At 40.2% G+C, this 27191-nt stretch overlaps 2 protein-coding genes across 12 annotated transcripts in view; both read right to left on the bottom strand.

Annotated features, from left to right (window-relative positions):
* LOC129372683 (filamin-B) overlaps window positions 1-23289 on the bottom strand; it is a 58110-nt gene extending 34821 nt beyond the window's left edge. For all 3 annotated transcript variants that reach the window (XM_055050107.1, XM_055050105.1, XM_055050106.1), the window contains exons 1-4: window positions 22888-23289; window positions 620-729; window positions 384-519; window positions 29-126 (exon numbers count right to left, since the gene is read on the bottom strand). In XM_055050107.1, coding sequence (XP_054906082.1) covers window positions 29-126; window positions 384-519; window positions 620-729; window positions 22888-23179 — 636 coding nt within the window. In that variant the 5' untranslated portion in view covers window positions 23180-23289. The remainder of the gene's footprint in view (window positions 1-28; window positions 127-383; window positions 520-619; window positions 730-22887) is intronic.
* A 2554-nt stretch (window positions 23290-25843) lies between these two features.
* slmapa (sarcolemma associated protein a) overlaps window positions 25844-27191 on the bottom strand; it is a 49854-nt gene continuing 48506 nt past the window's right edge. For all 9 annotated transcript variants that reach the window (XM_055050120.1, XM_055050119.1, XM_055050122.1 and 6 more), the window contains one exon: window positions 25844-27182. Coding sequence is in view for 7 of the 9 variants with exons in the window: in XM_055050119.1 (XP_054906094.1) it covers window positions 27087-27182 (96 nt within the window). In the remaining 2 variants the exon portion in view is untranslated. The remainder of the gene's footprint in view (window positions 27183-27191) is intronic.

The following is a 27191-nucleotide window of genomic DNA, read 5'->3' as shown; positions in this document are numbered from 1 at the left end:
GTACAAACAAACGCAGGTGAAAACCCACCTGTGGGATGCCCAGCCAGTCGTCAGCCAGCTGCATGGCTTCAGTAGCGTTTTCCACTGGTTTCACTGGATCCCAGGTCTCCCAGTCTGGACACAGGCCTGGAAGAGAGACGGCATTCGTTAAAAGAATCAGCAGCAACAACTCTACCGTTAAACACAGGACAAAAATATCCTTATAAAACATAATTAACCGTTCAGGCATTAAACTCTGGCTGAACGTTGCGAGCTCTGCTCTAATGAGCAGCCAGACAAAACCAAACCGATCCCAGCAGAAACCAGAGATTTACACCAGTAAAGCAACATTGGTGCCGGCTGAAATCTGCTGGATGAGCTCAAAATAAATCTGCCTGGTTTACCTGGTGCACAGCTGTCCACCAGTGCTCCCAGTGCCCTCCCGTTCCTCCAGTCCTGGCTGAAGTTGGTGATCGGTAGATCAGGGACTTTGTGTTGAATCCAGCCCAGCAGACGCTGCTTAGGCGTCTTTGTCTCTGCCTGAACAGAAAACAAAACTATGAGATCTGCTCTCCCTCTAAATGTTTTTTCAGAAGTTTTTAAATGAATAATTGTTCCAGATTGACGGGAATCTGTTCACCTCTTCGTCCTCGCCCTCCCAGGCTGGCATGGAGATGGAGTAGTGCAGGATGAGGGTCCAGATCAAACCCAGGATCAGCTTCAGGTTCCCGTCTACGATCGCTTTAGAGTCTGAAACAAACAAGAATAAACTTCAGATTTTACATCAACGTCTTTCTGATCCAGACTGGATATTTTATTGGTTCTATAAATGAGCTGAAAAAAAGCTTCAGATTGTCGTCTCTCCATATTTCATTAATTAATGACCTGAAACTTTGATCTCCAGCTGTACAGAATAAACGACATAAAAAACTGTTTTCCATTTGTGATAAAAACAGCAACAGAATCCAGTAGATGAATATTTGAGCATTATAAGCCTGGCGGGCCTCCAGGTTTTACTTCCCCACCAGGCTTACCCATTTGTTTATTTAAATTGGGTTTTTATACACCACGAACAGGAGAGACAGATTAAGCCAGGGGTGCCCAAAATGAGGCCCGGGGGCCATTTGCAGCCCTCATGTCATTTTTGTGCGGCCCTTGATCACAGTTCAGATTTAAACATAATGTGAAGTTTTCACTGATAACAGGCAACACAAACTATTCATCTGGTTTCTGCTTTGAATTTTTTTTATTAGTAAAAGGACATAAAAAAAAAAAAAAGAGTAGTTTTTGTTATGTTTTTTTCAACTTGAAATATTTGGACCCGCTGGATAAAACTAATCTTAAAACTGACTAACTGGGAGTGAGGGGATGCTAACCATCGCCTCCTGCTCCCCGTTAGCCTGACACGCTGTCATTTCTAAATTATGATCCTGATTGTGCAACTGAGGATATTTGTAACATTTTCACTGAGGAAAGCCCAGTGGGTCGCCCCGGAGCGCCTGCAGCGGGTTCAGCTGGTTTTCTGGGTGGAAACTCAGAGCTGTAAACACTTCCCAGCAGCAGAGGAGCCAGCACACACCGAGAGCTGCTGGACGCGTTTGTCTCTGCAGGCTTGTGCAACAGAAACAGGTCGGATCCCCAGCGTTTGGAAGAACCTTCTGGTCAAAACGGCAGAAGCTCCGGTTCTGCTCCACAGCTGCGATCCAAACATGTCTCATCAGCTCAGGTTGAGGTGGAGGCGCCGCGCCCCTGGTGACACAATGATGACCGAGCGCCTCGGAGGAGAAGTTACGACATCAGGATTCCTGCGTTTCTAATCTTCCCCATTATCTCACCGTTGGTTTAATTCAGATTCCAGCTGTGTGTTTCGTTTACGCCTCGTTTCCAATTAATCTGGATTCACTAACTTTCCTTTTCTCCCTGAGGTCGCAGCAATAAACTTGTGCAACAGGCTACGTGTCGCTGGGAGCAAACATCCTGCTAGTGAGCAGCACTCACCATTGACCTTTAACCCCACACCCACCCACCGATGAACTCAGCGCTCTGATTAATCACTCTGCAAGTTCACATTTTGTAGCCTGAATCCAGGAAGAGCCGCAGCAGGCCGGATCATGAATCATGTTTTTAAGAATCATCTTTGTTTTCACTGGGAGACGATATTTATATAAACAGTTTATTTAACGCAATTACTGACATTGTGAAACGTCTGGCTTCATTCTGACATATTCTGATTGATTCACCATCAAATGACAACTTGCTTTGTTTTCCTGTTTGAAAAATATTTTCTTAACGCGTTAAGAAAGAACAATTATAAATCTGTCTATTGAGTCACTAACAAAGACTTACTGGAACTTAAACGTTGCCATTTGATAGAAATTTTATTAAAAAGGCTGTTTTTTTAAAATTTGTTTTAGAACAAGGTTGGTTGAGGTGCAAAACTTCAACATAAAGTGTCGCTAAAACAGAAAATACATGGAAACTTGTTCACTGTTCAGTACGGTGGGGTTTCTGTGATGCTGTGGGACAGAATAAGTTTCTCTACCAAGAAAAACAAACAGGGTTCTTTTGTTTGTTTGCTGCCTGGCTGCAGCATCATGACCTCTGACCCCAGGGAGACTCATTGCCAATTAACTCAGATTTTAATAAAACACTAAGCAGATGGTATTTGTAGAGTAAAAGCTCTTTTTTTTTTTATTCAACTTTGTTTTTTACTTTATTCTAACTTTGTGGTTTTATTTTATAGTATTGTGATATTTGCCATTGTGTTAAAGTTCCTCTTTGTTTGTTTGAAGTAAAACCATCAACTGAATCCGTGTTTCTGTTAGACGATCTTTGCTGCAAACGGAGAATAACTGCAGCGTTTCAGCTTTCGTTCTCCCAGATTTAAAACGGGCGCAGAGCTGATGGAGCCGTTTGCGTCTTTGTCAACAGTTTTCAGGGCAACCATGGTTGTTGCCATGGTGACCCATTGTTCACAAAGAGGTCAGGAGTTCAATCAGCTGCGTTTACGCCGCTAATGAGCCTCTCCGGCCGCAGCGACCCGAACCCGGTTCTGTTCAGGGAGGAGGCGTCACATCCACCTTTCCACTGGAACAAACAGTTTCCCCACGTCGTTCTGCTTCAGGGGAAGTTTTAGAGCTTCCTGCCGATTTGTTGCTGCGTGTCTATGGAGACGCAGTAACACCCAGGAAGAGCGGCGGGGAGCCGGGAGGGTTGCTGCTAGGAGGGACCGGCAAATAAAGGCTGAAAAGGAAAGCGAGATAAAGCCGAGAGCTTGTGTGGGCAAAGGTGAGGCGGGCTGGAGCCGAACGGCTCTTATCAGCACGCCACACCCCGACCCGCACAGGAAGTGACGTCATCGGCAGCCAGAGCGACGCCCAAGCATACCTGCTCTGACCCGAACCCAAACGGGGCGGAGGATGACTAGTTTATGAGACATGCACTGCAAAACACAAAATCCTACCAAGTGATTTTGACCAGTTTCTAGTTTTTACACTTGAAGACAAATAATGTCTCTTCATATTGAAGACGTGATTTATTTTATTTCACTTGTATCAAGTGAAAATATTTACTTAAATTATAGTAAAGAATTTACTATATCCTTATTTAATTTACTATATCTTATTTACTTTCATCTTAAGTGACAAAGATGTTTCCAGTAGAAACTGGACCAAAATGACTTGTGGGTTTTTCCAGACTTTACTGATTGAGACCGACAGGCTAAAAACAGGAACGGCCAAAACAGTCTCTGCGTTTGGCCCAAATCTGTCTGTTGTGCCCAAAAAGGCCTTTAGTTGAAAACAGCCAAAGATTTAGTTTCTATAGAATAAATGAAGGGAAAAAGGAACCTGAGTGGTGATCTCAGGTGGAGATTTGTTAAAAAGAGGGGGTACCTGCGCCGTAAACAGGATGCAGAGCTCCTCTGTGGGTCGACCCACTGAACACACAGATTCCTGTGGGGTGAGATCATAACGTCCCACCCACTCGCACCCCCCAGCTCCACTAAACAGACGGCTGGTGACAGAAGAACAAAGGCCGAACGTCCTTCAGTCGGCCTGCAGGTAAATCAGATCCTGTAAAAACTCATCCACAGTATTTATTACGATAAAGTCCTGAAAAAGCTGCACGTTCAACCGTAACCAGCTTTTTCAATCGCTATTGATAAACTGGATGTTTATCAACAGTGGTGGTTTTGATCAGATTCACAGTAATGAATGCTTGATGAAATATAAAACAGATTTTTTAAAATCAGAGTCAAAGGAAAGTTAGATTTTGTAAACAAAGCCAGACCTGCAGCCTAATTTTGTTTGCACAGCTGATCCTCATTAAGTTTTTAAAGGTGCAGAAACTTCCCGTCGTACCGTGTCTCCAGTTTAAAGACCATTTTATGAGACGCCAGTTAAATAAGAATATTCTTTATTTTCCCACAGAGGGAAAATTCAAGTGCAACAGAAGCATCAAAATACGGAGGCTCAAAAAACATCAAAAATCAAATTATTAATTAGTATAAAACTTGGTGTATAAATCAGAGCTCAACCTCATGAGATGACGTTAAAATGTTACCCAGCTTCAAACTCAGTTTGTGTTTCTCTAAACTCTCCTTTAGGCATTGCTAAAGAAAACCAACGTGATCACTATTATTAAGAGACTTTGAGACCCGAGTAATCTTTTCATAATGAGTGAAATTCAGTAATGTAAAGACTTGTCAAACAGTGACGCTTGAACACATCTGTCAGTTCCTAAACAACCCCATAATTTATCCAGCCTGATCCCTCTATTCAAGCTTCTTGTGTCGTTTAAGCTCATTTACAATGACTAACAAACTCGGGGTGTAATTACCAAACTTCCCAACAGCATGACGGCACTCCCAAACAGCAGGAGCCGCTGGGGACCTTAGTGCACGAGGTCCCCATGCAGTCAGGGGTGTGAAATAATAACACACCGGAGTCAGTCATCATGCAGTCACACGGCAGCAGCAGCAGCAGCACAGAGGGGGCCGATCGCGCCATAAAATCTCCAGATTACAGACGGAAAAGCAGCCATGAGGCCTTTAATGTCTTTGATTTGAGTAATGAGGGTTGAGCACGAAACAGAGGCCGTGTCATTCTGTCTCCGACTCTCTAATCTGGCTGTGGTTGGATGCAAACAGCTTGCAGGGATGAAGTTTGAGGAAGATCAAAGCCGGAGAAAAAGTTTCTCTCCACAAAGGCTTGAAGTGAACGAACAGAGAAGTTGAAACGCATTAGCAGAGCTGGATTTAAATGTTGAGACCGAGGCGGGTAGTCGAGATTCTGGACCTCAAACTCCTTTCGCTTTCAGAGCTCAAACTAACCACTGCTGACCATTAAATAAGACGCTCGAGTGAAACTGGCATCCTGGAATTTACTGCAGCTGAAACAAAAAAAAAAACAGCAAGCAGGAAGGGAAATGGGTTTAAACAGAACATAAAGTTTAAATACAGATGATTAATGATGAACAAATCGCAGCAGAAATGAGAACCAGGAGCCACAAGGGATCCGAGCAACTCGGGCCACGCTGCCCTGTCATTACCACACAGACATCTGGCATGACGTCCTCGCAACAAACACCCAGCAGCGCTTAGCCCCGCATGACCTCACCCCGCCGGTTCCCAGGCCGTGTCGTCATCAGAACCAGACCCGCCATGTGGCGAGGAAGAGGAGGACGAGGGAAGGAGCCATGAGCTTTTCATCATGCAGAGAGCGGCAGCCTTACATATTTTCTGAGCTGATGCAAACATCTGTTATCCGACATTTGGTCTGTTTTACATCCTTAACGAGGTTTGACACAAACCTCAGATCATAAAGATCAGTTTCTCTCTCAGAGAATCCTTTTGACTTTCTGACATGTTTTAGTCTTTGGATTTCAGCAGAGACAAAACATTTTAGGGTCAAACGATATGCATCAGACCAATTAAAACTAAAGAAGAAAAACTATTTATTTGGTCTGAGTTCAGTCAATCAGTGGAAAGAAAAGAATTATGAGAAGAAAAATCTGTTTGTAGCAGAGCCAGGCTGCAGGAGGTTCACCACAGTAACTATCAGTGAAGGATCTCTCACACACACACACACACACACACACACACACACACACACACACACACACACACACACACACACACACACACACACACACACACACACACACACACACACACACACACACACACACACACACACACCGGGGGTTTGTGAGCAGACAACATGATGCATTCCTCAATCTCTTGGCAAGATCTGCATGACTGCTGAAAAAATAAAATCTAACCACAGTTTTTGGAGTTTGCACACAGGATCCATTATCTCTATTTACTCCGGTCTGATTAGAAGATTATAAAAGCAAAACAGCGCAACTCAAATCATCATTTTGTTTTTGTGAATTAATTGGGGTGAAAGATTGATGTCAGAAAGTATAAGATTGGAAATTTTAAAACTCACTGGAAAACAAACAAACTGATAAACGGCTCAGATCGGTCCAGCTGCAGACGGCCTGGTGTCTCGTTCATCTTTTATCAGCTTCTTGTCAGACTGATAATTAACCAAATATAAAAACAGTGATGGCATCGAACTCCGCGTCACGTCTGTCACCGCGCCAGAATATTTACAGGTGTAAGTGAGACAACATTCCCCACATTAAAACGCTCTGCGGGAGACGACAAGTCGGCCTCATAAAACCAGAAGGTCGGCTGTGAAATGACAGGTTGTTAGGCGACCCGACCCAATGCTCTCCTTATTGATATCGTTAAAATACTTTAAAGTAAGAAAGCTAAAACAAGCATTTAATGTAGCACTTTTAGTTTCGTAAAGCGTCTGGGTTTTATTGATTAATTGTTCATCATTGAAATAGTTTTAATTTCAAACATTTTAGAGTTTAGACTAAACTCAGCATTCACTTTGCATCTAATTAGCAAGGCTGCTACAAAGCTAGTTAGCATAGCATATTTAAAACATTTAGTTTAGAGCAGGTTTTTTGACAATAAATGATACTGTATCATTTACTGTATTCGTTCCAATATAATAAAAATTTAATTGCAAGCAAAGAATGTTAAAGCTAATTGGCTAAGCTAATGTTTTATCAAAAACAACAAAACAAAATATAGTTGCCAACTGTGTTTCACATTGTTTTTTTTTTGCTCAGTTTTACTCAAAAATCTTTATTTTGAACAAAATCAGAAGTGAAAATCAGATGCCAATTTGGTCAATGTAGCATTGAGCAGCTGCTAATCCCAAGGCTACTTGCTAGCATAATCCTAAACCGTATTCTACAATATAATCCCAGGCCATTTAATAGTGTGGCTGAGAACTTTATAGGTTGTTTCCTTTCTCATGTTTGTCAGATATTTAACCATTCAGCCTAAATTAGCAGCCAAACCACATAGCTTGGAAATTACACTAATTACGAAGCTAATTAGCATTTTATGTTGTTGCCATACTAATTGTACATGAGACCGTTTTCTATACAGTTAAATGTTTCTGTTTGTTTCCAACAAAAAGCCAGAGGTTAGACCCAAGATGTTCAGCAAGGCCAATTATCCTCCAGCCGGATATTTCTGGTTGTATTTCGACATATTTCACATTGTTGCTTTGGTGGCTTTAAACAGTTTATAGTAGCCGTTTGGCAGGCAGCTCATGTTTTTTTCAACCACAATATTTTTTTATAGAGGCTACATGAAATGCATAAAAAAACTGGACAAAGTAATGGAAAATACATTGGGCAGAAACAAACCTGAATCATCCTTTCACAAACAGACAGCAGAAAAGATGTTCATTTTTTCCTTTCTGCCCAAAATGTTTAACATTTCTTCAAACCTGAACCAGAGTGAAATGTTTCTCCCACAAACAAGGATCGAAAATAGAAGCCAACTTTAAAACAATATGCAGAAAGATGACTCAATAAGATGCCTTTCTGCTGGTATCACCTTTTATATATCGGGTATAAAATCTTAAACACGTCGGGTGAATAATCTGGCAAAAGAACAGATTCAAAATTTACATGATTGGAAAAAAATCCACCCCAAGTTTTGATCACTTCATTAGGTTGCAGAAAACAAAACAAGTCAGCTTTTTAAGAATGCTGGTCCTTGAGGTACGCCGTCCTGCTGGTTTTCTTGGTCCAAAACAACATATCTGAAGTGGTGGGTCATCCAAGTTTTCCAGAACTTTGTGACCATCTCATTACTGGTCTGAGCCTGGAGGCGTTGGAGCAGGAAAACATCCAAAGCCTTTCCGGGGACAGGTAGGGTTACCAAATAATGATCCACGTAAACCTTTTTATGGGAAGTTGTTGCAGATAATCTCACTCATAAAACACAGATGTGTTTTGTTTCAGTACTGGACAATTTCAGACTTCACAGAAACTTCCAACCAACCTATGACTTTTTAACACTTTTATCAAAAATGAACAATCATTCATCAGTCTAGTGTTTCTCTAAAGAATGAAACTAGTGACATTTGTTCTTGATGAAGCTCCAGCACTGAGGCATTAACCAAAACAAAGAAAGTGTCTGTTCAGAGAGCTGTTGTGTGCTGATCGGTAAGTCTATATCCTGCCTTCTCTCAGGTTACCTTACCAGCAGCAACACTGGACCCTGTGTCTCCAACACACTCACAGCTTGGTCTGCTGGCGTGAGAGTCCTGACAACAATCACAAGACGAATGGCCATGTTTTTATCTTGTTTATACGTTAAACAACAGAAAAAGAGCCGCCGCGGTCACCGGCTCTTTTTCTTCACGTCTCAGTTTTTCAGCCCAGTTGCACCTCAGCGGGGCTTTTGGAAACCGTCCTGCAGGCTGCAGAGGAGTTCAGCCCTCAGGACCTGAGAAACGCCACCAGTTTAATTCAAGTCTGCACACTTTGAATCATAAGGAAACAGTTAAGTTTAAATAAATTTGAATAAACAGAGACGGGATTTTTCTGAGAGCCTGAAGCAAGCTTGTAACCAAACCCAGCAGAACACAGAAAGGATGAAGGCCATTTGTCAATGCTTTGTGCAGTAATGGCTTTAATTGTGTCCCAGCACAAGGCTTCTTTCAGCGAGAGCAACAACCTGAAAGCTGTTAAGACTTTTCCCTTAAAATGAGCTCTTTGTTCAGATGCCACTTTAATTCGTCATAAAACCAGCCGTCACGGTGGGCATCAAGCAGATCGGACCCAGACCTGTTTATCAAGTTCAACTTTTTATTTACTCCAGACCTTCATTCGAGCGGCTCGTGTTGAGATCTGGTTGCGATTATTGATCTGATGGCAATTACAGGATAAAGGAGCGCTGCTTGTCTCAGATCAGGATCTGGGCCACCCAAGCTTGCAGCATGTTCTACCAGCCAAAATTACAAATAACGAGCCATAAATACAAAACCGCCTGCGTTTTTTTTTTTTTTTTTACTCAACAGAAGAGGTAAGATGGAGCAAACGGAGCCAAGAGGAAAACATGTTTTAGCAGGAGGAAAAAGAGCTGTGAGCTTTCAGAGTGTGAGAACACGGCCAACACAAACACTTCTGTCAGCCGTGACTTATGGAGACGCAGCGCTTCAAAGATTCAGGGCAGATTCTGCATATTAATGGCCTCAATTCCCATCAGAACGCAAAAAAACTATTTATGACGTTTGGATCGCCACGCGGTTTCGCTCTGCTGCCCTGAAGACTTCGTCATGAAGCCGATCCAGGCTTAGACTGACAGACTCTTCGGCCTTCACTGTTAAATCTTTTCCATCTGAAAACCAAATGAGATCCAAAACACTGGCAACCAGCTGGAGCAGGGCTGCAGAAAACCTACATTTCAGTCATTATTCTGATGATTAACAACAATGAAAAGGCACATTCTGCAGATTTTTCATTAAACTGTATATAATAATATCATGAAATGCAACACATTGAGAAAACATTTGATCTGTAGCAATGAAAGCACCTGCAGCTAAATAGTCATATGATCAATACTGACTTCAGAGTAAAACATAAGAAAAAAGTTTCTCCAATGCAAAATGTATTAGTTTTATTTATTTTTTGGAAAGGATCCTGGAAACAGGAGGATTATTTATGCTATTAATTAATGAATGAAAAAGGGGTTTGATTATACTAGTGAAACTTTATCATACTCCTTTTCAGACTCAGTCACCAAATAAATGGTGTATTTACATGTAATTGAGTCTGTAAATTTGATAGTAAGGTATTATATTTACACTTAAACACATGAAAATATTTACTATGTTTTGTTACTGCTCTGGACTCGTTCAGCAAATGGACGCTTTTCTGAGTCTGTACTCCAACGACTGATTAACGATGAATCTGATTAATCGTCCCAAAGTGGACAGACTGTTGCACAACACAAATATTGCGTTTCAGAAACACATACACAGGCCTAATTGTGAAAACTGAACAGAAAATGGCCACAGCCAGAGATCTGTCCGCTGAAACCAATAAAAGGAACTCATTACTCAGTTAAGAAGATGATTTACAGAGTGAGGAGAAAGGAGTTTGAAATTTGAAGAGCTTACGGTAAGACAGAGCGAAGACGACGTCAGGACAGAAAACTCAAGATTCACAAGAAAAACAGAGAGAAACGGGGATCAGCTCAGCAAAGTTTGAGGGGATGAAGAGGAGGCGACGCCTGAATGGAAACATCTGCAGGCCACTGGCTGGAGAAAAGCAGAACATCTCCAGTCAGCGACGATTTGGGGCAGCAAGATGGGTGAAGCTGCAGGGCTGACGGCATCATTAGAGGAGCAGCAGATGTTCACATCATTCCACCAATCTGAGGTAAAGGTTCGGTGATGATGCAACTTTCCTCTGACTGAAGATCAGCCCAGCGTCCCTCAAGTCCTCAATATTTATGACTGAAGTTAAAATAATCCATGAGGAGCCTCCGTTCAGCAGAGCTCGTCTGCAGGCCAAGATAAGACAATGTTTAAATTCTGCAACACAGAAATCAACATTTCCCCATCTTGATTTTTGCTACAAAAGTAAAAAAAAAAAAAAACAACTAAAAAGACAGAATTGTTCTTCAAGACTTGCAGTTTGAAAAAGGAAAATACGGAAGTTGTATTTTTAAATGGTCAAAAGATATTTGAAGTTGTTTTTTTAAAAGAAGCATCGTTTGGTCTAAATGCATCAAGTTCAGGTTTTTGCTTTGCTAAACGAGATAAAATCAAGACAACATCCTCGTTTCGTGCAGTTTTTCATTTTCAACCATTTGAAAAATCTGCATGTTGGTAAAGATGAAAGCCTGACGAGCTGTTCCATGGAGCTCGACTCGCCCGAATGTAGAAACATCCACCAGGCTTCTTACTTTTTCTCTCAGGCTGCGGATTTATCACTTAATCTGATAAAACACGGTTTACGATCTCACTGTGGTAAACGTTCCGAAGTAAGTCGTTCCACCACAGGCTGAGATCCAGCTTGTGATATTTTCCGCAGATGTTCTTTCTCGTATCTTTGAGCGGTACCTGAACGCATCACAGGGAAAGCGGCCGGCGTTACTGGGACAACAGGTGGAATGTCCTTCACTTCTCACAGACCTTGAGAGGCTTTTCTCTGCGTTTGTTATCAATTACTCCTCCGAGTGTGTGTGTGTGTGTGTGTGTGTGTGTGTGTGTGTGTGTGTGTGTGTGTTGTGTGTGTGTGTGTGTGTGTGTGTGTGTGTGTGTGGCCCACATATGACTTCTCTCTCTCTTTGTCAAGTCTTCATTAGAGTGGAGAAACTAAATTATGTGACCAGATGAGTTTCTGCTCAGTCCCGTTTTTCTCCATCTTGATTCTTTGATTCTCCACAAACTGAGCAGAAATCAGCCAGAAAGAAACTGATGAGCCCAGGAGAGGCCAAAGGTCATGTAAAAGTTCACAGCAACAAATGCATTAAATAAAACTCCCTTTTTCCTCCTCCTCCCCAAAACAAGTTGAAATTTTAGAATCTCAATTTTCTAGGAAAAAACAAAAAAATCTCTGAGCTCCGAAAGTCAAATTTCCAAGTTGCAGCTTCATCAATAAAGCATTTAAATAAAAAACAAAACAAAAACACAAGTGACCAAAGTGGTGTTCACCATAATCAGAATCAAAAAACTGACTAAATTAATAATATCAAGTTTTCTTAAATAAAAAATGTGGAACTTCCAACTTTACAAGATCAGAAATTTCTCAAGATTTTTCTGTAATATGTGAAAAATCTTACAATTTCTGAGCAAATATTCAAGATAAAAAAAGTTCCATGTTTTTCAAGGAATTTTTTAGATTAATCTCCCATGTCAGTTTTTTTGGCAAAAAATTTAAGTTTTTTCCTGTTATTGCAATGGGCCAAATGTGGGATTGTAAAACTCAGATTAATAAGAAACAACAAAAATCCTTTCTGTGCCGGATGAAAGTCCAACCACTCATCGCATGGTGATGTGATGATGCAACATGATCAGAGTCAGTATCACTGAAACGGCGCTCAGTCATTCATTCATTCATTGTTAACATTGGAGAAGAGCCAATTCCCACTTCACACCTTCCAGACAACTCGGCTGCAACCTTTTACCCCTACAGCTCAAGGCCAGAGGAGATTTTCCTTTAATTAATAAACTCAAAATACCAGAAGTCAATATTACAAGAAGAAATAAAATTACTGCGTTCTTAAAATAATGACTTTATTCTCATTAATTTGATTACATGATTTCTCGTATCACAGCTTTACCAGTATAAATTAGCACAACTTTATTCTCGCATTAGGACTTCCTCTCATCTTATGACTTTTTGTAGAACTGATTTCTCATTACTTTTTTTGTAATTTATTTATTTTTCTTAAACGTCCCTAATCCTGCTGGATGCCCTTGTGGCCAGAAGTTGTAACTGCAACAAAAGAAAACCAAAATGTTCATCTAGTTCTTCTGAGCAGCTTCTAATGACAGGCTGATGGTGCGTTCAAATGACGATGCCACGTAGGAAATATGTAAAAAAAACATGAGTGAAGAAGAATTAAGTATGACAAAAAAAAACCCCAAAAATTCTAAAAACAAATTCAAACAATACCAATCTGGTGTTTAAAATCTGTTTTGAAAGAAAGTTTTGTAAACATAATGCAGGGGGAAAAAGAGTTTGTAAAAATGAGTGATTCATAAAAGTCTGATTGGGAGTTTTTCTTCAGTTTTGAGCTCAGGCTGAAGGCCGCAGCTCGTCGATCGTCCGCGCTCCGACAATCTCCGTTTCCGGATCTCACAGGCTGAAACTAAGCGTAACGATGACATCACCTCTCATTATCGCACCAGCATCGATAAAGATCCAACAATCACAGATTAAACCGTCTTAGAGACAGTCAAACAAACAGATAAACACCAGGAGAACGTGACGGGAGTCTGAACTTCCTGAAACCAGAAGGGTGATCTGAGGGATGACTGATGTTTACACACGGCACCAGGGCAACGGCAAGCCGAAAGAGCCACTGTGTGTGTGTGTGTGTGTGTGTGTGTGTGTGTGTGTGTTTGGTTTCTGGTTGAGGACGGGAGCAGCTGGGACGCTTGGTTAATGTGTCACAGAAACCGAAGGAGCTAAAGAGTTTCAGGAAAAATGAAATCAAAAGAGCTGCTCCGCAAGTGGCCTAGACAAAGTCCAGATCCACTCAGAGAGAGATGGGAGTTCATTTAACTGCAAAATGATGGAATAAAAAGAAATGTCCTAAAAAGAGAAGCAAAAAACAGCAAATTAAATCAGCCGTAGCAAGACAAGGATTTAGAAAACAACCAACAAAAAATAAATTGGCTCTTTGGACCTTCATAAAAATGACTTAACTTGGATGAAATTAACAGTTAAATATATTTTCCATAAAAACCGACATCACACAGAAACTAATGACTAAACTCTCAAACCCAAGATCATCACATTTCCCCAGGCTGGAGATTTTACAACAATAAATAAAGTTACCTCTAAAATTAATGTCACAAGTGAGATCTAGACCAAACAGTAGACTTAAACTTCAATAAAATAAATCTGGTTGGGTTTGTCGTTTTTGTCTCCTGGAAACTTTGCTTTAATTATACTTCTTTTTTCTATCTAAATCATCGTAGGAAGAGAGATGAGACAAGAACAGCAGGTTTCCTGGAAAAAGACAAAGTGAGTTTCCAGCCTGCAGATTTATAAAAATAGTTGAGACTATTCCTCGTTTCAAAGCACGAAGGTTTTAAAGGTTGAAATCTAAACATTTTGAGTAATTGGATAAGATTCAAAGTAAAATGCTTAATATTGGTTTACTTATAATAATACTTGCACTCATGGGAGCACTTACAAGAAACAAGTAACTAACTTTGGTATCAAATAATTACAATAGATTATTCTTTGTTTCTTTTCAGAAAACATCTGTAATAACTCACATTATGATTATAATAAGAGTAGTAAGTTATACTTATAATACTATAAATGAATGCTAAATCAAAGGAATGAATGTGATTTTGACATGGAACTTGAAATGGTGTAAAACGTGCATCTGCAATTAAAGATCACTGATGTGTTGGAGATAGTAGGTCAAAGGTTATGGGCAAAAGGGAACAGGAGAGATGATCAATGTCTCATTTGTAGTCAGATTGTTGAACAACTTAAACATAACTTAAACGCTCAGACAAAGGCAAAGGAAGCTCATCAGGCCACCTGAGGGTGTGAAAATGACCTCAGCAAAATATATGGATGTTCTGACTGATCACTTTCTTTCATGGTTCAAAAAGAGCCGTACCTTCAGTAGCAAAATCATCTTCATGCATGACAATGAATGCTACAAGGAATATCACTGTGTAAGGGAGAAACTCATGCTGTGTCACCATCCTCCTCTGACCTCTGACCCTACTGAGAACCTTTGGAGTTTCCTCTAACAGAAGATCTGGGATCCAGTTCATATCAAACAGCAGCTGTGGGAAGGTTTTCTGACATCCTGCAAAGAAATTCAAGCAGAAACTTTCCAGAAACTCAAGTTGAAAGGATGCAAGAATTGTTTATCAAAGAAGGTCCAATGTTAGCATGCAACTCATCTGTTAAGATGTTTTCGACTGAAGTAGCTTTTGATTTCAGTACATGTTACCACGTAATGCTGCACATTCACAGAACGACCATTTGCACTTCTTTATAATCCATCAAATGTTTAGAAAATCTGCTGTGCATGATCATTTGGAACAGTGCATTTTGAGTTGTTTTTTTTTTAAATATTGTTCTCAGCTTTGTTGAGTAAAATTTGATTTATACTGCGATAGTTCATTACTTGAAAATTATATTGATCATTTGACCATTTAAGAAAACCTGAGAGAATACCACTTGCATAATAATTTGGGACACTGTGTATCATCATTCATCACAAAACGTCTGTGACAATTTATCGTCCAGAAACATTTGTCATTATCCAGGAAGAGGACAAAATATGTCCTCTGCCTGTTGAAAACGGCATTAGCGGCGCAGGCAGCAGAATCACTTCCGGATTAAAAACAACCTGAGCTCATGAAACGCTACGAAGGCGACAGCTGAGCGCGTCGGATCCTGTTGGGCCTGTTTTCAGAACGCTAACTGATTCCTGTCACTCCAGACAAACACTTTCTCAGACATGAGCAGATAACATAAACTCTCCTCACCGAGCCAGAAAGGAAACCTTTCCCCAACATAATGAAATGAGCAGTGAGGAAACAGGGAAAAACAGAACAAACGCTGTTTGCATACCAGAGTTATTAACACACGTTATTTAGCAATCAGAACCGAAGGGAGAGCTGGAAGTGGCTCAGATGGAGGAATTAGGGAAAAATCAAACATTAAATATCTAAATTTGATGTTTGAATCAACCGCTGGGAGTAAATACCAATGTTCTAGTTCAGAGTTTAGGTTCAGGATCAGTCAGTTCTCAATATTTTACCGACCGGCTGGGAAGGAAAAACTAAAGACTCAACAGAATAAACTGATATCTTCTGAAGGAATTCATGAAAAGTAAACAACTTAATGTGACAAATGCTGCAGCAAAGGTTGATCTACTCAGCCATGATGCAACAGAGGCCTGACGACACACCCACAGCACAACCTGCTGCTGGCACGGAGCCAGCCATGATTTCACAATAAGAAAAGTTTTTCCCACACATTCAAAGTTTTTTTTTTTCTGGGAATCCTGTAAACTTTAGACATATTCTGCTTTTTAAAGCTGTGCAAATACAAACCAAAAGGAGTTTGTTTTCCCACTGAACACAGGACTCCTAAACGCCTCATTTACAACCCAGCCGGTGTTTCCGATACTCCTGTTCATCCACCATGAAACTTTCATCTGAAGCCCCGAGAGGAGGCAGTTTGGCACGTCTCAAACAAAATCTCCCTTAAATGCCAATTTTACCAATTAGAGGGGCAGACAGACTGCTGGGGCTTTTCTTAAAGAGACAGGAGCTAAAAAAACATTTATTCAATAAACAGAAAAATGTGTCCAATTCAAATGAGAACTAAATGAGTTCTATGTCCGTCTGTCAGGGAAAGGTCCAGATTATAGCAGAGGTTTCTAAAGCTGGGGGTCGGATTCTGTTGGTGGGCGATGAAACATCAAGGGTTGGGTCTTTATCACCAAATATAACAATCAGATCTTCAGACCATAACTTCCTGTTTAACCAGTTATCAGCGGGGTATCCCAAACTGGTCCATCACCAGAATGCCTTGGCACCAGTAAGGCTAAACTGGAATGTTCCCAGTGTGTCCAGGTTCCAGTAAGGCCAAACTGGGATCATGTATATTTCTGGTCTACATGTTGGATCCCCATTTTAAAATCAGCGATCGTCCCAAATTGTTTTCACTCCATAAAACGTTTACGCAGCTTCATTAGCGAAACTCGTATTAAAGCTTCTGCCTGGTTTGACCCAATTGATCAGTAAATATTGGCTTTGCCACGTTTACCCTGAACGCTGCAGCGACCCGGGCGAGCAGCGTTTCCGTGGCAGTAAGGACGCCGCATGTGTCATGAACACTAACCGTAGAAACTGACGAGAGCTCAAACAGCAGCCGATCATAAATTGAAGCAGAGGCGACAAAACGCGACGTTATCTGCAGAAGCAAACGATTACCGGCCGATCCCTTCAGAGAAAACAAAATCCTGCAGAACCGGAAGGGATTTAAACGGGAGCTGAATCCATTAACCGGATGAATCAATTTTCGAAACAATTGGGTAATTTAGAAACTGATTAATCATTTACTGGATTATATAAACCCAAAAAAGACAGTTTTAAACAAAAACATATTCAGAGCAAGAATTAAACTTGTACAAAATATACAAACACTTTGCATTTAAGATGGAAAAGCAGAAAACAAAAAAAATGTGAACTTGTCCTGCACCAAACTGGACAAGTGGCAGTTTTAGCTTCACCAGGTTAAAATTCTGTAAAAAATATATATGAATATTTATCACCATTTGCTTTCTGGTTATTAATGAGTCAGACATTTTAAAAAGTCACCAGATCAGTCCTGCATCGTGTTGGTAAGTCCAGCAGAAAACAAACTTATTTTTTACTTCAGATGAAACCTTTGTAAAAAGTTCACTGAAGTTATGAGATTTTTTAATATCATATTAGGCAATAAAACGTCTATTTTCTTATTTTAAAAATTCCATTTGCATCTTTCAGTGCATTTCTAATATCGTTTGTCAGAGCATAAGCAACAAGATCTATCATTTCTTTTTGCATGATTCATCACTTTTCTCTCTACCAAAAACTGGATGAAAAGTCTTGAGTCTGGCGCTTCGGTCTCAACTTTCAGCCTTTTTCTGGAGGAAAATTTGTTTAGAGAGACGTAACAATTCATTTTATTTATAGTTTCTGTTTTGTTTGTTTATTTGCATATTTAAAATCCATTTCCAGCGTTACACGTTATAATTTAAAGTTTGATCTTTAGAAACAAGTTTCTTGCAATATTACTGTTATAAGTGTGCCAATTTTTTTCATCCAGAATAATTGATAAGCAAAATAATTGTTAGGTGCAGCTCGACTTGAAGCACATTTCTAATTGAAGAGATTTTAATCGTGTAGCTGCAGCACATTCAGTTCTGCTCCCACTCAGTCATTTCCTCTCCTGTGGTGTGGAAAACCAAAATGAGCGCACACCACTGTTTTACGCCTCTGAATGCGCCGTGACCTCGCCTCCCTCCGTCCGCCAAGCCTCAGAGGTTCAGCCAGCAGCTTTCCTTCTCTCCCTCTCGACCCGCAGAGAAAGCTGGGAACTCCTCTGAGGAGGAACCGACATCAGTCGACGCTTCGCTCTGAACTCCAAGGAACAGAAAGGCTGCAGTATTCATGAACTTTCTGAAACGTTTCACAGCCAACTTTAAAACCCGTCAGCGGATCGGCACCTCCCTCCTGAGCCGAACTGATGGAGAGAATCCAGCAGCTTTCTCAGAACAAGTAATGCAATGACAACAGTGTCTTCATAAGTCTGCCTAGACGGTTAGGGATGGGCAGAGGAACCAAAAACTGCAATCAAGTAAAAGTTAAAGTTTCCATCCAAGAAATTATTCAAGAGTGAAAAAGTATCTGGGAAAAAGTCTACTCAATTACTGACCAAATTAATAATATCCAAGTTATGTGAAAATCTTACTCAAAAGTAGAAATACTTCATAAAATTACTCTAGTAAATGCATAGGAAAATAAAAACTAAAAGTAAATTTTTCAATAAAACTTACAGGTTTAGTATAGTTACAATAAAAGAAAAAAAGATTAAAATATATTAAAACACATATTTCCCATGAGCAGCTATATTCATAAAGGAACGCCATGTTTTTGGAGGAATGTGGAAACTTCTCCATGATGCTATTGAACTCAGTCCGCAACACAAACCAGGCTCGACGTTTTTGTTTGTTGCAATTCAAAACGTCTGTCACCACATCCTCGCTTTCGCAACAAATCAGTGACTTTTGGTTGACAAGTTGACACTTTCTCTTTCCTGTTCTGAAAAATGGCCGCCAGCTACGTTTCTCTCTCCACAACAGCGCCCCCTGCTGGATGGAGGTCAAACTACAACACTAAGCGGCGGTTTCACCAAACATTAGTTGATGGTTTGAACTAATTAATCTCATAAATCAAGTAACCACAAGTCAATTATTTGTTTGCATCCCTGATAAAAAAAAACATTTTCCCTTCATTTAGTTTCATTTTACGCCAGCTTGATATTTCAGTATAGTAATCTTCTTTCATTAAAAGCAACAGGTTTTTGACATTTCCACTTAAAATCAGAGCAACGTGGCGGTCCGATCAAAGGACAGGAAGACACACCTGGTGGAGCCCAGGTGTGTCTTCCTGAGGCAGCAGGAGGTGAATTAGCCTGTTGACTGAAGGCGAAGCTGTTCAAACAACTAACCCGACCGTTTGCCAAGAAGTGAAAGGGGTTTGAAAACCAACTTATCTCACAACAGACTGGCAAGCGGACTTCAACACAAGGCATTGTGGGTAAAGAAAGTCAAAACAAACGAGTTAGCTTAGCGCTTGCAGGAGAAAATAACTAAAGAGAAATCTTCCATCCGCTAAAATTTGATGCCACTCAATTTCTGTTTACATTTCATGAAAGAGGATGTTTTGCTCAGTGTATTCAGAGGTTTTGGTGTCGATTCCTTCAGTGGTTTCTGGTGCAGCGCCCCCACAGGCGGAGAGGGAAACAGGTTGCTTCAGCCGTTTGGTTTGTTGGACTCGGTACAGCAATAAAGAGAACTGCAGCCGCTGGAACTGTTGTCATTAACCGAGCCGAGTCTACAGACTCTCGGGGTGAAAGACCATGACAACAAGAAGCTTTTGTCGTTTGCTTTCCCCATGGTGGCAGCCTCAGGCTGCAGCGACGGGGCAGCCTCAGGCTGCAGCGACGGGGCAGCCTCAGGCTGCAGCGACGGGGCAGCCTCAGGCTGCAGCGGGGGCAGCCTCAGGCTGCAGCGACGGGGCAGCATCAGGCTGCAGCGACGGGGCAGCCTCAGGCTGCAGCGACGGGGCAGCCTCAGGCTGCAGCGACGGGGCAGCCTCAGGCTGCAGCGACGGGGCAGCCTCAGGCTGCAGCGACGGGGCAGCCTCAGGCTGCAGCGACGGGGCAGCCTCAGGCTGCAGCGACGGGGTCGCTGCTCAGAGCTGATGGGAAAATGTTAGTTTCAATGACAGATTTCACATTTAAGTTATAACATGCAAAATGTCTTTAAGTGAAGAAAAGGTTCAAGAGTTATTGACTGAAAACATCTAACTAAGTTAGCCAAGTTAAGATGTTAACACTTGAAACTAAACCAAACTACTTGGCGAGATTTTGTGTTTTTGGAGCATAATCGGGTGGTAAAACTCCAAAGTCAAAGTCCAGACTTAAAAATAAAAATCTGTGGTATATTCCACTAAAACACATTAAGATATGAGGAATGTTTTCAATCCACTGCATATTTGTCTTTTTAAGTCACTTTCCGATCTTAACTCCTCCCACACCACTCCCAGTTCCCTCCTGCCGACTCACACCTCTGGTTGCAGAAGGAGGAGACCCTCCACGAACCCCAGAGGAGGATGAATAAAGAGAAGATGGATGTTTGCCCCTAATCCTGCAGGGCAGGCTGGAACAAATCTGATCCGCCGAGGTTTTCTAAAGAATCACAGCGAGTAACAAGCCGAACATCTCCAAACAAACTGGAGCAGAAACCAGTAAAAACCAGTAAGAACCAGTGATGAGCCTCCTGTAGAAATGCACCGATCAGGACATTTCCAGGCAGATATTGATTCAGTTTTATCTGACCTGCTGATTCCTGCTTCCTGTCAAAGAGGAGAAATGTTTCTCATTAGGGGAAAATAATCTGAAGAAAACGGTAAAAACAGACAAACTGCATCATGGTTGACGTTTCCAACCAGGACAGTTTATTAGTTTTTATTATGGCTAATAAATCGATCAACAAATTTCTCTTTAGCTTTTAGAGATTTACTTTTTGAAAAATCTGTATCTTTTTCCACCAAAGCACTTCTTGGGTTTCCACAGTCCACATGGCGGCCATCTTGTTTTACATTTCCCATTTATTTACACCTTAATTTCAGGTCAGTCCTACAACAGATTAGTATGTTTTTATGTTTATTTTCATTACAAGAATGAAAGTCATATTATGAGAAGAATAAAGTATAAATCTTGCTACAACTTCAGCATAAAATATTACAAATGAAGATGAGGAATGTCAAGCATCTTGAAGTTATACTTGGTATCAGTTTTCGAGATAAAATTTAACCTTTGAACATATCAGCATGAAATTATTGTCAGTAGCAGAACTTTGAAACAATTGTGTTTTTCAAAGAACTGAGCTGCTCATGTCAGATTCTGGTGACCAGAAGCTTTTTTCCATTTTCTCATCAATAAAAATGATCAAAGTTTCAGTTTAATATTTCACCATCCAACTCACAGAAGATTAAACTTTAAAAAATTTAAAATGGCAGGAAATATTTTCAAAGAGAAGAAAGCGAGCAAAAGAAAAACATTTTAAGCCAGATGTTGTTTTGATGCTTTAAATTAGCAGAAAGTTCAACATTTAGATGAAAGGTGGTGAATCGGGCCGGTTCCGATCTCTAACTAGTCGATTGGTGCGACTCTAAAAATAAAGAAACACGAAAAGATTGCCGTTTCTCTCCCACAGAAACTCAATGACCCGTCAAGAAGAGCTGCTGAAGTCATCGATTTCCACCTGAAAGTTCCTCCATTTCCTGAACTCAGCATGAAAGGCCTTAATGGAAACCCAGGCAGCAGGTGTGCTTCATCTGCTGCTGGTTATCTCCACCCAGTCCTGGATCAACCAGCAATCCGTTCTAAATTAGGCCTTTTATGCATCTCAGCTCAAAGTAGGAAGGTTTTATCACCGTCAGGTCTTTAAAAGTCAATTAAATGAAATAAACAGCAGGTTAGAGGATAACACTGATGAAGTTTATGAGCTTTAATTAGTTAACAAACCGCAATTAAATCTGTCAGGTAAATAAATAGAGGAAATACATTTTCAGCCAGGAATGGGAGAAACTAAAGTTAAAGGAACTAACAAAACTTCAATCTCACAGTAACATGAGGCTAAATTAAAGTTGATAAGTTTGTTTTTCATATAAATTAAAGTTAAACCAAGTATGGATGAGTAGCATCACTTCAACAGATTTTCACTCCACTAAAAGTAAAAAGTAGCTGTAAAGTGGTAGGGTAAAATTTAGTAAAAACTCTAATGAAGTACAAAAATATAAAGTTATGTGAAACTTTTGATATTTAAAAGGCAAAATAAAATGTTTCCAAATTTGCTTTTTTCCATGCAAAACTTCAGAAACGTTAATAAAACTGCAGGCGTGTCTCTGAGTCTGCTGAAAAACAGAGAGGCTGGAAAATACAGAAAATTTACTCAAGTAGAAGGAGAGACGAGGAGTAACTAGTTACATTTACATCAACCAACTGCTATTTGAGTAGAAAAAAAGCAAACATTTTTTAACTAAAAACTCAGTGACAGAACACACCTGCAGTTTGTTAAAGTTTTTTATTATTATTTATTGATTTGGAAACATTTTCTTTTGCCTGATTGTTATTTGTTGACATATGAATCATCATCATTTTGGTCCTTAAAATATAAAAATGACCATTAAGGTTAATATTTTGGCCTATTGTCTCAGAATGTAATATTTAAATATTAAATAATCGATAACTGGTCAGTAAACTTTTAACTAAATGTTTGACTTGAGGAATTTCTTGGATGGCGACTTTTGCCTGAAACTTGAGTAAAAATAAGTTTTAGTAAAGTTACTTTTTCCACCCAAACTGTGGCGAAAACACGAGGAGAGTCAACTTCCACCGAGCCCGACCCTCCACCCCCCTGGTCCCCAGGTCTCAGGTCCCTCGGGTCCCCCGTCCCTCCGGTCCCTCCGGTCCCCCGGTCCCTCCGCCAGCCTCCTCCCCGCCCAGGCCGCTCCGTTCTCGGTCACTCACCGATGGACACCAGCTTGATGTTCTCCCGCTCCAGGAACTCCAGCGCCACCGACACGTTTTCCAGCTTCATCTGCCTGAAGTTGGGCCTCGGGTGGTACTTTCGGTACATTTTCTTCTGGCTCAGGACCTCCAGCAGGGCGATGAGCCGCAGGCCGTCCCCCAGGTCCAGCTGCAGGTCCACGATCCGCTTGTTGACGCACTTCAGGTGCTCGTTGATCCAGCGGGTGAAGGTGTTCTGCTGGATCTTCTTCCACGGAGCGTCCTCCGCCAGGTCCTTCTCTGTGGCCGGCATGTCGCGTCCTTCTCTCCCCCCGCCCGGTGGGTTCGGTTCTGGTTCTGGTTGAAGTGTGAGTGAAGCCGGAGGTGTTTCCTCGGAGCCGCCGCAACTTGGTTTGAAGTCTTTGCTTGAACTCGGCCAGAATATAGGGCTGCTGCTGCGTTCACTGCGGCTCGGAATTTATAACCTCCTCTGATTCACAGACTTTTCTTTCTCTGTTTGACACACAATTCTGACTCAACTTTACTAATATTTAAAACCAACAGTGAGTTGATTTTTAGCATTTTTGCAAGACTGACTGAGGCAACTCTTTCGCAACAAATATATACTCTTTTTTAATATTTTATGCTTTTCCTTAATTATTAAATTCAGTTGAAATAAAATAAAAGAAATTGGAAAATATATCTAGAACTTGCAGACGTAAATGAACCAACAAAAACAATAAAATATAAAATGTTTATTTTAATAGATAAAATTATTGTAAATTCAAAATTGTCTTTGTAAACTTTGAAATGATTTGACTTAAAATTTAATTTTTCTTCAGGATTGATAAAAGCATATTTGATTTTCAATTTATATAAAACAAGTTATCTTGTGTTTTATGTCAAAATTAGCTTTGTAACTAATCTACACCACTATAACTCACTTTTTAATTATTTCACATCAAAATTAAAAATGTGCCAAATTAGACATTTATATATAAAAGTGAGTTTGAGTGAAAACATCCAGCAAGTTTGAAATGTATTTTCTGTTTTTGCTTCTTCCTTTTGTGAGTGATAATATTCTGGTGGAGGATTCTGGAATATTAGCAGCACAAAAAGTTTTAAAATGTTTTGAGAATTTAATATGGAGCTTCTTCACTGGAAATGAAGAATAGAGTAAAACAAAAAGGCCTTAAAGGTCCATTTTGCTTCAGTTTGAAAGAAGGAAAAACCCCAAACTGAGTCATTATCAAGCTGCCTGGTTTCTGCTGCTTCAGGTCCAGCAGATCAATAAAGTTTATCTGATCGGCTTCGATCGATTCAGAACCAGATGAAGGTTCTGCCTCCTCATCACATTCAGTTAAATCTGCATTTCTGAGATGATTTAAAGTTAAAATGGACTTTATATTAAAACCTCAGGAATGAAAAACGGCAGAAAAAATAGAACATATTGATCTTAGTAAAAAATTGGTTTTATTAAAAATGTGTTAGGAAAATAGGATTTTATTTAAGATAACAACTTGGTTTTATTAAAAGTTTTTTGATCAAAATAATAAAAAGATTAAAAGAGAGGAAACTGTTTGACTTAAAAATATATATATTCTTTTAAAAGAGAAGTTTGGTTTATTTAAAAATACTTAAGAAAAGAGAAGTTTGATTTTAACACACTAAATGACAGAAACATTTGGTTTTATATGGAGAAAAGAAAAGTTTGGTTTTGTAAAGCAGAACGTTGTTTTCATAAAGCTGACGCGTTTCCCTTTGTGCCGGCAGACGTAGATTTATTTATGCGTCATCTCCAAATCCCCGACATGTCCCAGCCGTCTCGTAAAGACGGATCCTCCTCCGGCTCCGTGATTGATGCCGGATTGCCGTGCCGAGACGCCCGGGGAGCCGGCAGGGACTCGGGTCCGGACCCGTCTCCTGCTCAGGTCTTCACCGAGCCGCACTGTAAAAACTCAACGACTCAGAGACTCTTTGTCCTTCGCTCATCAGTTTAGGAAACAGCTGGAGAACAAAACCCAGATTCACCAGATTTCTGACTTCAGGTCAAACTTTTCCACAAAAAGAGAAAAATCTGTTAAATTCTTACTTAAAAAAATACATTAAAACTTACTGCATTACAGGAGGAGAAAGACGAGAAAACTTTGACTAAACCATCGTAGAGCCTGATTCTTTCTTTTTCAGGCGTTGTTGAAAATTTGCTGCCATGTTTGTCATTTAATATAGGATGTTTGTCCCAAATACAGTAAATAATTTGGTACAATCCAAGTAAAATTATTCAGCACAACGGGACATTTAAAATCATTGTACTGCAAAAATGAGTTTCTGGAGCAAATATGTCAACAAAACTAACTTATAATTAAATTTTCAGCAAGACGAAGCTTGTTTTCAGCAAATAACTCTTAGATATTGATTAAATAGAAATGGCAGATTATCACACTTAAAACATTTCAAATGTGTTACAAGTGAAATAATCTGCCAATGGAAATATGACTTTAAAAAATAAATTTTAACTGAAAACAAGCTTTATTAGATTGCTGAAAAGTTATTTGTGAGTTAGTTTTAACTTATGTAAAAAGATATTTTATTAAAAATAGACAAGCACTTGGTAAGAATGACTGTTATCATCCAATAACAGTCTTACAGCTAATCAGGAGATGCTTCTGACAGAAGACAGTCTCATGCTAACAGCTCAATTTCCAGCTTTTAGTCCCAATCATGACTCCACCACCACCGTGCTTCACAGTTGGTAAGCAACCAAATATTTAATCTGGCTAATTATTCATTTAAAAATGATACAAAGTGATTTTTTTAGAGTGCTGCTTTCAATGCATTTTGAAATCTTGGCTTTCGTTTTGAGCTTCAACAGAAAAATTAACCTTATTTTTGGGAACATTTCCGGTAAAAACACTTGTCTAAGTGAATAAGAAGTGAATAAGAAGTGATTAAAGAGGCAGCAGGCGGGTTTGGTGGGTCAGCTTTGCTACAACTTTAATCCAAAAACATTTCTCTGCATATATTCAATAACATTTCTCTACAACAGCTCTCTCACCTCTCATAACTCTACACAGTCTCAACAAAATAAGTCTAGTCGCACGTCACTCAACCTTTTATTTTACAATTCTCTCTGTAACTTTAGTGTTTTTTCTTTAAACATCAGGAATATTTGTTCGCTGTCTTTTATTATTATTTATTATTATTTGAATCGACACGGAGACGAGACAGATTAACACGGATGATGACGAACGTTGCCCGACCTGTGAACCGACACCCACCCACAGAGCTCGTTACTGCTGAAGGATAAAAAACAAACGTTCAGAGGCCCGGGCGCCACGAGTCGGCGGCCATGTTTGCCGTTTGTGACGCGCTTGGATTTGTTGAAAAAGCAAAACCAGGCGTTAAGATTTGGACTCAAACTGTCATAAATAAGTTTATACAGAAAGCATTTTTCATATTATGATTATTTTTGTTCAAATATGACCAAAACCTTTCCGTTCTTTGATAAATTTTGATGATGATGAAGATTTTCTGTTTTTATTGGCCGAAATGACGACGTCACAGTCCGACTCCCAACGCCGACGGGCCTCTGGTGGTCAAAATGTGTGTTTTTCTCTGCACACAAACTGCGGTGTTTGTTAGTAACATCAGAGGCACTTAAACCCCCCCGATTCCTGCGCCCCAGAAAAAACAAACAACTAAAAACCAAAACAGAAAAGTAAAAAATATTAATCTGAATTTTAACAATTTGGCTTCAAGTTTTAACCCCAAATTTCCCCGAAGAAGAACAAAAACGTGACGCCTCAGTGAGAACGCTTTCCAGTGGATCGTTTCCCAGACTGGTAGTGTTAACTGTTGACGGAAACAACCAAACGTGGAATCATCTGCTCCAAAAACAGGGAAATCGCTTCTTTTTTTGGAGTAAATGATGCAGATTTTTGATATAAATATCAGTGAATGTTTCAGTAGAGAAAGAAAAACTTGAGCTGGAACGTTTCACCTTCGGCGCTTCGTCACCCAGAGAGACCCGACCAGAAGTCAGAGAATAAAAATGACAAAAATCCAAAAAAATAAACCAGGAAGTATCCGAGTCCTCTGCAGGAAACACGACCTCCACGTTCCCTCTACAATTATGTACAATCTTTCTTTCTTTTTTTTTTGTGTGTTTGTTTTGTTTTTTTTACAGAAAGCGGCGCGGTGGCGGTGGCGGCGGCGGCGTCTCAGGCAGCGCTGCTCTTGGACAGGTTGGGGTAAAGGACGGCTGCCGTCACGGCGACCATCACTGCGATGACCGGCATCCAGGGGCTCCAGCCGCTCTGTCACCG

The sequence above is a fragment of the Poeciliopsis prolifica genome, unplaced genomic scaffold (genome assembly GCF_027474105.1).
Source record: "Poeciliopsis prolifica strain line A6 unplaced genomic scaffold, Auburn_PproV2 SCAFFOLD030, whole genome shotgun sequence".
In the NCBI taxonomy this organism is placed as follows: domain Eukaryota; kingdom Metazoa; phylum Chordata; class Actinopteri; order Cyprinodontiformes; family Poeciliidae; genus Poeciliopsis; species Poeciliopsis prolifica.
This window is presented reverse-complemented; position numbering and strand designations above follow the sequence as displayed.